This window comes from Gobius niger (genome assembly GCF_951799975.1).
Source record: "Gobius niger genome assembly, chromosome: 3".
Taxonomy (NCBI): domain Eukaryota; kingdom Metazoa; phylum Chordata; class Actinopteri; order Gobiiformes; family Gobiidae; genus Gobius; species Gobius niger.
This window is the reverse complement of record NC_136854.1, coordinates 40,126,674-40,139,438: the sequence shown is the minus strand read 5'-3', so window position 1 is coordinate 40,139,438 and position 12,765 is coordinate 40,126,674. Positions and strand designations below refer to the sequence as shown.

General features: G+C 39.5%; 1 protein-coding gene across 1 annotated transcript in view; it reads left to right on the top strand.

Annotated features, from left to right (window-relative positions):
- Window positions 1-12,765, top strand: part of dok7b (docking protein 7b) — a gene marked incomplete at its 3' end in the record, with an annotated part of 64,576 nt that overhangs the window by 38,827 nt on the left and 12,984 nt on the right. Inside the window, exon 8 of the mRNA XM_079552939.1 lies at window positions 5,987-6,801. Coding sequence (XP_079409065.1) covers window positions 5,987-6,801 — 815 coding nt within the window. The remainder of the gene's footprint in view (window positions 1-5,986; window positions 6,802-12,765) is intronic.

Below are 12,765 nucleotides of genomic sequence, written 5' to 3'. Positions count from 1 at the left end.
AAATGTGATAAAAAAATGTGACGAAAAAAATGACAAAATGTGACAAAATGCAAAAAAAAGACAAAAATTTGATAAAAAATTTACAAAAAAATGACAAATATTTGACAAAAAAATGAGAAAAATGTGACAAAATGCTACAAAAAATTACAAAAATTTGATAAAAATTTGACAAAAAAATAACAGAAATTTGACAAAAAAATGACAAAAATGTGATAAAAAAAAATTGACCAAAAAATGAGAAAAATATGACAAAAAAATGACAAAAATGTGATAAAAATTTGACAAAAAAATAAAAAAAAATTGACAAAAAAGTTACAAAAATGAGTTGAATACTCAACAAAAAATGAGGGAAAAATTGGGCAAATTTGAAAACATTTTGGGGGGGAAAAATCATATATTTGAGCTGAAACAAGTCACTTCCTGTAATTCTGTCAAAAAGATTCTTCATGATTTGGCCCCACATCCCCGAGAATGTTTGTGAAATCTAGTGTAGAGGCAGGACGTAGAACAACTGGGAGGAACAAGAGGAGACGGCTACGTGAACTTCAGGTCCAGAAGCTTCTCTGTGAAGCTGCAGGATGTGGAACCATTAACTGTTTGAGAGAGTAACACCTTGCAACAGCTTAAAGTTAACCTGAAGAAGTGGTTGAAAGATTTGTGATCATTAGCACAAAACTGGTTCATTGTTAAAAATGTAGGAAAGTTTAAAAAAAAATGTGATCCTTTTGCCAGGGCTGTATTTTATATTGTGAATGGACTCTTAAAGGAACAGGCCACAATTCTTCCGTACTGTGATGTGTTCTTACCTGAGCTTAGACGAGTTGATACGTACCTGTCTGGTCTTTGTGCCCGTGGAAGAGCGTGGTCGCTTCTAACTTCACCCCCGTTTGGAGCTGTAGGAATATACTGGGAGAGGCCAAATGCTAGCAACATCTTTGGTCGTTTTGCATGACTGAGCGCACGCACAAAGACCAGACAGGTACCCATTAGGGCGATATGGACCAAAACTCATATCCCTGTAAAATGAAATGTTAAGTCAAAGTTAAAGTCGAATAGTTTTATTGAAAACTCACTATAAAACGTAAACATAAACTCTGTATAACAAAGCTCCGTAAATAAAAAAATATTTTCAAATCAAAATAGCCTATAAAATAAAATAGGTAAATCTTTGTCTGAGGGCAGCATTTATGTATATAATGAGAAAACAAATTAAAGTGCCCAACATAAAAAAAAAAAAAGAGCTTTTAACTTAATAGCTCGTCTGAATTTATCCCGATATATACGCAATATGGTCTAATTCCATATCTCATTTAAAGATATATTGATATAAGTTGAATATTGATATATCGCCCAGCCGTAGTACGCATCAACTCGTCTAAGCTCAGGTAAGAACATATTTCAGTATGTAAAAACTCCAGTGCAAAACCCACACTAAATCTTAAAGAGACTAGATGCAAGTTGGTCATTTTTATACTCACTACTGCCGCCTCAGGTCATACACGTAACTGCAGGTTCCATATTAAGCTCGAGCATGACGGCAATTCAGACCAGATCCCAACTTTTTGAGTGACAGTGAAGGATTTTAGAGGCAGTTGTGGCTCATTCTACACATTAGGACATGGCTGGAACATGTAGGGGGAGGAAAATACACAATTTTAACATTTTTAAACTCCGGATAGTCCCTTTAACCTCTTAACTCCCGCCTGAACCGAGAGGATCTTTTTCCTCACGTTATCAGATTTTTTTCCATCATTTTTTTGTTGGGTATTCAATTTTTGTAATTTTTTGGTAATTTTTTTGTAATTTTTTCTCACATTTTTGTCATTAAAAAAAAAAAAAAAGTCAAATTTTTGTCATTTTTTTGGTCAATTTTTATCAAATTTTGTCATTTTTTTGGTCACATTTTTGTCACATTTTTGTCATTAGGCTACCAGGCCTAGCCGAATAACCTCCAACTGTGCCACATTAACTGATAACATTTTTGTTAATATACTTGATAAAACTGTCAAAAGTGGTCTTTTGATAAATGATACAACTGATCATTTACCCATATTTGTAACTGACTTTTGTAAAGTGAAAACAAACAAAGAAAAGTGCCCCAAAGTCATTCGGTCCAGAACTGAGGAAAGACTAAATAAATTTAGGGATGATCTTATGAAAGAACACTGGGAAAACGTTTATAGTACAAATAATGTAAACGAAGCTTATGAGTCATTCTTAAAAAAGTATCTATGGTTATATAATAAAAATTGCCCAACAAAAATACGGTATGATATAGCAGGAAAAAAATAAAATAAACCTTGGATAACAAAGGGTATATTGAAGTCTTGCAAAATGAAGAATAAGCTTTATCGCGACTTTGTAAAATATCAGACAATAAATGCAGAAAAAAAATATAAAGCCTATAAAAATAAGTTGACTGCTGTAATGAGACGTGCAAAGAAAGATTATTATACAAACTTGTTAATGGAAAACAAAAGTAATATCAAAGGAATGTGGAAAGTCTTAAAGGAGGTTATGGGCGGTAATATAAATTGTAGTCAGCCACTATACTTAATGAATCAACAGAATACTGAGGTAAGTGGTGAAAAAATGGCTGAGGAATTTAATTCTTTTTTCGTCAATGTTGGCCCAAACCTGGCCAAATCTATACCACTACATAACAAACATAAAAGCTGGACAGGTGAAAGCAGAGTCATGCAATCTCTATTTCTTGGCGAAGTCAGTGAGAGTGAAATTATTTCTACTGTCTCCAGATTAAAAAGTCATGTGATAGTGATGGCTTGGATATGTACATTGTCAAAGAAACTATACATTGCATTGTAGGACCATTAAAATATGTTATCAATTTGTCTTTTAATACAGGTTTCTTTCCAGATAAAATGAAGGTGGCTAAGGTTGTCCCCCTTTTTAAATCTGGTGATAGGCATAGTCTTACAAATTACAGGCCTATATCTTTGCTTTCTCAATTTTCCAAAATTCTGGAGAAACTTTTTGTTAATAAATTTGACTATTTCCTTGAGAAACATTCCTTGATACATGACAATCAGTTTGGGTTTCGAAGCACCCGCTCAACAGCTATGGCTTTGATGAAAATCACGGAGGACATTACAACAGAATTGGGGAATAAAAATCACACAGTTGGAGTTTTTATTGACCTTAAAAAGGCCTTTGACACGATCGATCACGGTATATTGATATCTAAATTACAGACGTATGGTATTAGAGGTGTAGTGTTAAACTGGATTAGTAGTTACCTAGAAAATAGACAACAATATGTAGAGCATATAGGCCATGAATCCAAGTTAGAAACAATACAGTGTGGAGTCCCTCAAGGCTCTGTGCTGGGGCCTAAACTCTTTACTTTATATATTAATGACCTCTGTGAGGAATCAAAGATTTTACGTTTTGTTCTTTTTGCGGATGATACAAATTTTTTTGTATCAGGGAAGAACTTAAGAACATTAATGAAAACTATTGAACAAGAAATGGTTCAACTTCAGAAATGGTTTAATAAAAACAAATTGTCCTTAAACTTAAGCAAAACTAAATTTATGTTGTTTACAAATCAACAATGCCCTGAAAGTGTTACTTTGACTTTAAATGGAATAAGTATTGAGAAAGTGTCAGAATTTAGGTTTTTAGGAGTCCTCATTGATGATAAATTTAAGTGGAAGTCACACATAGCTTACGTAAGAAATAAAATTTGTAAAAACATTGCAGTTTTGAGTAAAGTAAAGTTTATGTTGAATTATAAGGCAATGAGAATCCTATATTGCTCCTTTATTTTGCCATACTTAATGTATGGTTTGGAGGTATGGGGAAATTGTTATGTTACAAATTTAATGCACTTATTTATTTTACAAAAAAGGGCTATAAGAATAATTAATGGAGTTGCTCCAAGGGAACATACTACAGAACTGTTTCTGAGGTCAGGACTACTCAAATTGAAGGACTTGGTTTCTTTACAAACTTTATTAGTTGTTCACAAGGCAAAACACTGCCTGTTACCGCATGGACTGCAAGCGCTTTTTACAGTAAACAGTGAGACAAGCAGAAGAAATAATGACTTTAAACAACCTTTCGCAGGAAAAACCCTTAAACAAATGTGTGTTTCAGTATCTGGTGTGATACAGTGGAACTCTCTAGAAAATGATCTAAAATGTTGTTCAAATATTCTTCAATTTAAATATAAGTATAAACAGAGGACACTTAACTTGTACAAAGACGAATGTGAAAAACGTTAAAATTTACAACAATAATAATGATGATGACGGTGGTGATGTGGTGGTGCGGCGGTGGTGATGGGGGCGGTGGCGGGACTGTCTGGTTGTGTGGCGTGTACCTATGCATGTGTATGGGTGTGTGTGTATGGGTGCATACGGGTATGCTTACAGTATATGAAACAAAAGTATAATTTAAAAAAAAAAAAAGTAATAAAGAGGAAAAAAAACAATAATAATAAAATCATTAAAGATTCTTTAGTGCAGGGTAAGCAGGCGCTGGGCAGCTGTGGGAGGTCATACATCTCTCAACAGCTGCCCACACAAACCTCGCTTTTTAACACACCATACAGCATAGGGCTCATCACGAATATACACATCCTCCTCAGTATAGGGTAAGCAGGAGTGGGGGAATGTCTGGGGCGTAGCACCTCTGGACTTCTGCTAACTCCTGTCTCTTTTTTTAAACACACCACCTATTTTAGGGCATATCACAGTCAATCACAAATGTAGGACAAGCAGGTGCTGGGCAGCTGTGAGAGGGTAAACATCTTTCGACAGATGCCCACTCAAACCTTGTTTTTTAATGCAATACACAGCATAGGGCTCATCACATATACATCCATACATCCTCTTCTTCCTTTTGTGTGTGTGCTGTGTGTGTGCCTGTGTGTGCCCGTGCATGCCTGCCTGTGTGCGTGTGTGGGTGTGCGTTGTGTGGTCTGGTGGCCTCGTCGTTGTTTCCATTGCCACTGTTGTCACCATTGCATCACTGTTGTTTTAGCAAACAATCATTAATAATAATAGTAATAATAATGATAAAAATAAAAAAATAAAAAGTTAAAATCGAAAGTTGATTACATCTGGTTTTTGCGTGTGTATATGTATGTATATGTGTGTATTGTGTGTATATGTGTGTATATGTGTGTAAATGTATGTATATGTGTGTATATGTGTATGTGTATGTATGTGTATATGTAATTGTTGTTTTTTGTTGTTGCTGTTTTTTACATCGGTTAGGCCATCTAGTTTGTAAGTTTTTCTTCAAGAATGGGGTTGGAGTTTATAAGATTTTTTTTCTTCATCCAACTCCTGTTCTTCTTTTCATGGAATGTATTGTTTGTTTGTTTTTTGTTGGATTGTTGCTTTATTTTAGGTTGCATTACCTTGAAAAAAGAATAAATAAAATGAAATGAAATGAAATGAAATGAAAAAATTTTCGTCCATTTTTTTGTCAATTTCTTGTGACATTTTTTGCCACTTTTTCGTCAATTTTTCGTCACTTTTTTGTCACATTCCCATCATCGTTTTCATCTCAGTTTTGTTGCTTTTTCACAGCTTTTTTCCCCAGAAGCTTTAGGACTGGGGTAAAGCCAAACTGGAGAAAATGTGCTCGGTTCAGGCGGGAGTTAAGGGGTTGAGTGAGAACACTCATTGTCCACTCTTAACCTGCTGTGACTTTGCTTCTGCCCAGGGATTACAGATGAAAATTAGTTTATATCTCTGGTCTTTTTTTTTTTTTTTTTTTTCTGTACCTGTTTTCGATACCAGTAGAACCTAAACTTATTTTAGACATCGAGCCCTTTCAATAACAGACGAGAGCCGTCAATTGAAAATGGCCTCCCAAAGGTTGCAGGATTTTGCACCACGATTGAATTAACAGACGCTATTTGCATATTATCCCACAGACCTTTGTGTTTTCTCGTGTTGTTGCCCTTGTTGCTACGGCGATAAATCACTGCTAATGCCTCGTCTCTTTATAGCCTCCACTTTTAGCTGCAGCACATCTGTTGCCGGAGACGACCACAGCAGCCTCTCCAGCTCCTCGTCCAGCCAATCAGAGGCCAGCTACGGACCCAGACTCTCCTTTTGGCCCGAGTCCCTGTCCCGGCTTCACTCCGCAAATGACGCCGCGTCCAACTGCCCCTCGCTGAAGGCGCTGACGGCTTCGGACGATCGTTTGTACGCGGCGGCGGGAGGCGGCGCCGGCACGCGGCCGTCTTCGGCGCAGCTCCACCCTCGCGGTCTCCATGACAGCGGGCGGCAGAGCTCACTGGACAGCGGGATCGGCATCGCGCCCGGCAGCCAATCCTCGGGGAGCTTCTCGTCGTCGTATACGGGAAGCCTGGACGCCGCCATCGCCCCGGGAGCCTCGGAGGAGTACGGATCTGCTCCCAGTTTGGCCTCAGCCGCACCCCTCACCCCTCCGCCGACCCCCACAGAAACCCCGCCCACACCCGCCACGCCTGCCCCAGACTCCGCCCCCTCCACCTGCCCCTCTTCCAGGTGCAGCACTCGGATGTCGCAAAGGCACGGCGAGGAATACCATGTCCCCGGCCAGCTCAGATCGCGCTACGACACCCCGAAGAGCCTGCTGCAGTCTGTAACCCGTAAGAACAGCCCCGCCCCTAACCCCGCCTGTGAACCGAGCCAGGACAGACCCAACTCTGCGGGGCATTGGTGGGTCGGCGGCCCACCCAGGGTCATAGATCAGCGCTCCAAGTCAGGGGGCAGTGAGGGATGCCCCACACCGAGACCCCAGTCAGTGCCGGCCTGCCTATTCCATGGAAAAACACAGGTAAATCAAAACAAATAGAGAATAACAAATAACTCCCACCTGAACCGAGCACATTTTCTCCAGTTTGGCTGCTTTACCCCCAGTCCAAAAGCTTCTGGGAAAAAGCTGTGAAAATAGCAACAAAACTGAGACGAAAACAATGATGGAAATGTGACAAAAAAGTGAGAAAATGTTGACAAAAAAGTGACAAGAAATTGATGAAAAAGTGGCACAAATGTCACAAAAATGTCACAAGAAATTGACAAAAAATTGATGAAAAAATGACAAAAATGTGACAAAATATGACAATGACAAAAATGTGATAAAAATTTGACAAAAATATGACAGAAAATTACAAAAATGTGACAAAATGCTAAAAAAAATGTCAAAAATGTGATAAAAAAATTGACAAAAAATGACAAAATAACGACAAAAATGTGATAAAAAAAATTGACCAAAAAATGACAAAAAAATGACAAAAAAATGACAAAAATGTGACAAAAAATGAAAAAAATGTGACAAAAAATGACAAAAATGTGACAAACTGCTACAAAAAAAAGTTGACAAAAAATGACCAAAAAAAATGACAAAAAAATTATCAAAAAGTTACAAAAAAGTTACAAAAATGAGTTGAATACCCAACAAAAAAATTACAAAAATTTGACAAAAAAATTACAAAAATGTGACAAAAAAATGACAAAAAAAGTCAAAAATGTGACAAAAAAATGACAAAAATGTGACAAAATGCTACAGAAAAAATGACAAATATGTGATAAAAAATTGACAAAAAAAAATAAAAATTTGTTTACAAAAATTGACAAAAAAAATGACAGCAATGTGACAAAAAATGACAAAAAAAAAAGACAAAAAAAAAGACAAAAAAGTTACAAAAAAGTTACAAAAAAGAGTTGAATACCCAACAAAAAAATGATGGAAAAATAAATCTGATGACGTGAGGAAAAAGATCCTCTCGGTTCAGGCGGGAGTTAAGAGGTTAAGAATTCATGGCACCCGATTCGCAAACACAAGATAAGAACAAATTTGTGCGTAAATTTGTGGCCCATTGTGTCTTAAAATGCTGCATTATGAACATATTTGCCTAACTACAGTGAAAAGCAGAACTCATTTCCATTTGCTTTTAATATTCAGCTCACAACAAAACAAGGGATTGTGGATAATCATTAGCAAATCACACCAGCCCTGCTCCCACACCCCGCTTGCACATATTAAACTCTCAGCAGCTTTTTGCCCCAGTAAATGAGGTCTACTTATCTATTGTAGTAATGGTGTACTTAAGTCCTGCGGCGTGAATACTTTACACAATGGGCCTGAATTAAACATTAAAATCCCGTACTTTTCCACCCATTACTGCTTGGGCAACTTTAGAGTTCTCGCACAATCTCTCAAGTCAATATCTGTATTTAGTATTTTATAATAATCTGCTGCCTCTGTAGCTTTCGCCGTGTCACAGTATTGCAGAGTTTACTTTGCCACAAAAGCACCAACGGCAATTATCCAGCCTCTCACAACAGCCTCATACGTATTTGTCATAATGAAGCACCTGGCTTGCAAAATGCTAATTGAGTCTCTGTTCATTGAGGAAAGAAAGTAAATGAGCAGAGCGCAATTTAACCTCTTACCACCCGCCTAAACCAAATGCCTTCTGTCCCCTTTGGATATTACATAGGCCTGTGTAACACCTCATTTGAAAGCTAAGACCCACAAGACTGATCTTTTTCCTCGCATTGTTGCTGTGTTGTGTCACCTTTCGTATGTTTTTTTTTTTTGTCACATTTTTGTTGAGTTTTTGTCACATTTTTGTTGAATTTTTGAGACTTTTTGGTTGAGCTTCCTGTCACTTTTTGTTGATTTTTTTTCATTTTTTTGTTGAGTTTTTGTCACATTTTTGTTGAGTTTTTGTCATTTTTTTGTTGAGTTTTTGTCACATTTTTGTTGAGTTTTTGTCACATTTTTGTTGAATTTTTGTCACATTTTTGTTAAATTTTAGTCACATTTTTGTTGAATTTTTGTCACATTTTTGTTGATTTTTTGTCACATTTTTGTTAAATTTTAGTCACATTTTTGTTGAATTTTTGTTGAGTTTTTGTCATATTTTTGTCACATTTTTGTCACATTTTTATTGAATTTTTGTCACATTTTTGTCACATCCTTGTTTTCTTCTCATTTTTTGTGGCTGTTTTGGTGTTTTTCCCCAAGAAGCTTTTGGATTAGGGTAAAGCCAAACTGGAGAAAATGGGATCCGTTCAGGTGGGAGTAAGAGCAAGGTCCTTGATGATTAAAAGTACAAATGAAGAACCTAACAAACTTGATATCATTTTGGTCAAATATATTTCTTTAATCTGTCCCTTTATAAATTCAGCCTTATTCTGATGACATATCTTAGCTGAGCGGTCAAACTGTGGAAGAGCAAGCGCGTTGAAACGCAACACCAGGTTCGATTCCCGCCTGGACGGGGCTCTAGGTACTTCTAGGTACTCAAAACATGTATAATAGACCAGGGTGAGTGAGAGTGCGAGTGTGGGACAACGGCTGGAAATTGGCCTAAGGCTGCAATTCGGGCGTTCTGCCCTCCCAAAATGTCATCCGATGGGCGGGGGAGCGACTGAATTCTGCGGTGCATTATGGGTAACAATAATCTTCGCAACTTCCGGTTCTGCCGGAGCGTTTTGGTTCGCTCTGCTTGCTTCATCTTCTGCTAAGAGAGGAATACAATTCTGTAGCTGATATTTTATGATGCAGACTTCGACTGTTCCGACTCCCGACACTTGGGGCTCGTACCTCCCGCCTCCCGCCCGGCTCGGAGCCTCGAAGGCCGGGCAGGATAACTAACCGTTGCCCCTGGGGTCTGTGAGCGGTCCCTGGGAGACTATAGTAAAAAGCAGCCATTTCATAAGCACTGACAGCCTGTGATTATCTCTCTGCCCAATACAACTTTATCTGTGTTTTCAGTGTGAGAACATCAGCCATGTCAATAAATCAGTCCGTAGCCGAGCTGCTAACCGCTCGCCCGGAGCTAACTAGCTGCTTAGCAGCGCATAGATCCGGTGAAAACAAGTATTATGCAATAATAACGTCAATAAAGCCGGTAACTATATAAAGCAGCCTTTGAGATGATCACACACTGAGCCGGGCTTGATGCATTTGTGGTTTATTAGGGACTTTTCATCAACAATGAGCTGTAGGCGATTGTAACAAGCTAACGGGGCTAACCTGGAATAACCATTGTCCACTGGCACAAATAATAGTCCTTTATTTAAGATCGTCAGGCAGGGGTCTCCTGGTGGTTCCCAGAGTCAATAATAAACATGATCAGGCTGCATTTCAGGTTTATGCAGCAAAAGTCTGGAACAGCCTCAATGAGGATCTGAGACAGGCCTCAACCCTGAGCACTTTTAAGTCCCGGCTGAAAGGACACCTTTTTACTGCAGCCTATGGAGATTGAAACTTTTTTATTTTATTTTTTTTATTTTATGAAATTGTAACTAATGATTTGTTTTCTTGATTTTCATTGTGTTTTAATGCTTTTTTGTGTGTTTTTAATGCTTTTTATTCTATTTTTACTATGTTTGGTGCTACTGTGAGGCACATTGAGTTGCCATGTACATGAAATGTGCCATACAAATAAACTTGCCTTGCCTTGCCTTGCCTATTTGGACACATGGGCTGGATATGTGCTTAAATACCAGGGAGATCCTTGTGTAGATCGTGTGTATAGCTATAGTTGAAGATCTATAGGACATGGCAGTAACAAAGAGGGACTAGTTAGAACTAAAACAGCAGTTCTTTTCCAGTCAAGAGCTCCTTCCTGCTTCAGAACATATTTAAAATCACTCGCCCCTGAAGTGGTTTTGTAAAGCCCAATATCACAACAGGAGTCGCCTCACAGGGCTGCACAAACCATTAAGGCAATAACACAGAACAGAAAAGTCTCCATCGCCTTCAGCCTGAATGCAGTATAATGGCAACAGGAAGTGCGCTAGGCCACGAATGGTGTCATATTTTGATCACAGCGCCGCTCAGTGGATGAAATTTTGGGAGAGCAGAACGCCCGAATCCAATCAATCAATTTGAATTTTAATAATTATTTCTATTTGTCAAATGCCAGAAGAATGAGAGATATAATTTTCTACACAATTCTTTATTATTATTCTGGTTTAATGTTTCATATGGTTCCCGCTGTATGTTCAGTAACATGCGCTGTCTCTACCAAATAAACAAATAAACAAATAAATAAATAAATAGTGGTCATCATGAGCTTACGTTACAACAGGATCTTAAGGATTATCGTCTTCAACAAACACAGGCAGAACCCGGAAGTATTAATATAAAGTTTTTTATTGAGTTTTTAATAACTTCTCTCCAGCGCTTGCCAGTGATTTTACATGTTCAAAACCTTCGAGACACGGCAGAGTCGTCGGCTTTACACTGTTGCCATTGGATCGTCCTGATGTTATTGTTAATGCTGTGCCAGGCGCCGCATTTTTCTGTGAAAACATTCGCTCAGGCTTCCTGGTGCTTCCAGACGGTCTCCCATCTAAGTACTAACCCGGCCCTTCCCTGCTTAGCTTCCGAGGTCTGACGGGATCGGGCAGAGCAAAGGCGGTCTGGCCTCAGTGAGGGCGATTCACACGTCTGAAAGCACTGTTTGGTTTTGTCAAGCTCATGCCTTTACGATCTGGTGGTTACTGTTCATGAAAGCACTAGTTTAAACGGGACAGTTCTTTTGACTTTAGGTTTTTGTTCTTGATCTGTGATGTAGCACCATCAAGAGACTGAAACCCAAAGTCCAAAGAGCCGACCCGTTTAAACTAATGCTTTCATGTACAGTAACCACCAGATCGTAAAGGCATGAGCTTGACAAAACCAAACGGTGCTTTCAGACGTGTGTATTATCCTCACTGAGGCCACACCGCCTTTGCTCTGCCCGATCCCGTCAGACCTCAGAAGCTAAGCCGGGAAGGACCAGGTTAGTACTTAGATGGGAGACCCTTTGGGAACACCAGGAATCCACTGTAACAATATTCACCAGACTCAGACCTTTACGATGGACATAATAATGTAATGGTCTCATTAACTGCAACACGACTCTGACCCCTGTCCTGAAGGTGTTTGAACACAAAAATCTCTTCACTATGCGCTGATCCTAAACTCCTCGATCTCCTCCGTCAGCTCCTGGTTCAGCCGGTCCATCGCTTCACTCTGAGACTTTGCGATGCCGGTTAAATCCAGATGGATTTCTGTGCTGACGGTTTCCACAAACATCTCCTGCCACTTTTCGCGCAGCTGTGTGTTTTGCTGCAGCAGGCGCTCGTTCCCCTCGTCCAACTCCCTTATCTCTTCGTGTAGCGGCCGCTGTTCCCACCAAACGCTTACCAACCACGAGTGCTCCTGCTTCAGGCCGCACCTTGTCTGCAGCAACCACTCCTGCTCGGCTTTCAGGCTCTTCAGACGGAGCTGCAGCATCTTCTTGCTCGACATTGTCCCGTTCAGGTCTCGGATTTTGCTGTGAAGGAGACAGTTTTCCTCCCGCTCCTGGTCCAGGCCATGTGTGAAGTTCTCGAGCTCCACCTCCACAGGTCCAAGCTTCTCCAGCTCCTTCTGAAGCCGCTCCACGGTCGCCTTGAGCTGCTTGTTCTTAGCTTTCACGTGTGCATCTTTCTTAGCCATGTCTTTGTAGTTCTCCCTTGCGGATTTGTGGTTCCTGATCTCGGTCACCAGCTTATCCACGTCTTGCTGTAGAAGGATATTGTCGCTCTTCCATCTGTTCACCTCCTGTAGGTGATGCTTGTCCTCGAAGGCGCTGGTCCTCAGCACGTCGAGATCTTTCTCCAGCTTCAACTTGTGTTTCAGCAGCTGCTCGTTTTCACTGTCAATGACGCGCTTCAACACTTGCGTCGTCTCGAGTTTATGCTTCCAGCTTTTCTCCTTAAAGAGTTTCCCGAGCGTTTGGGAAATCTCTTGCCG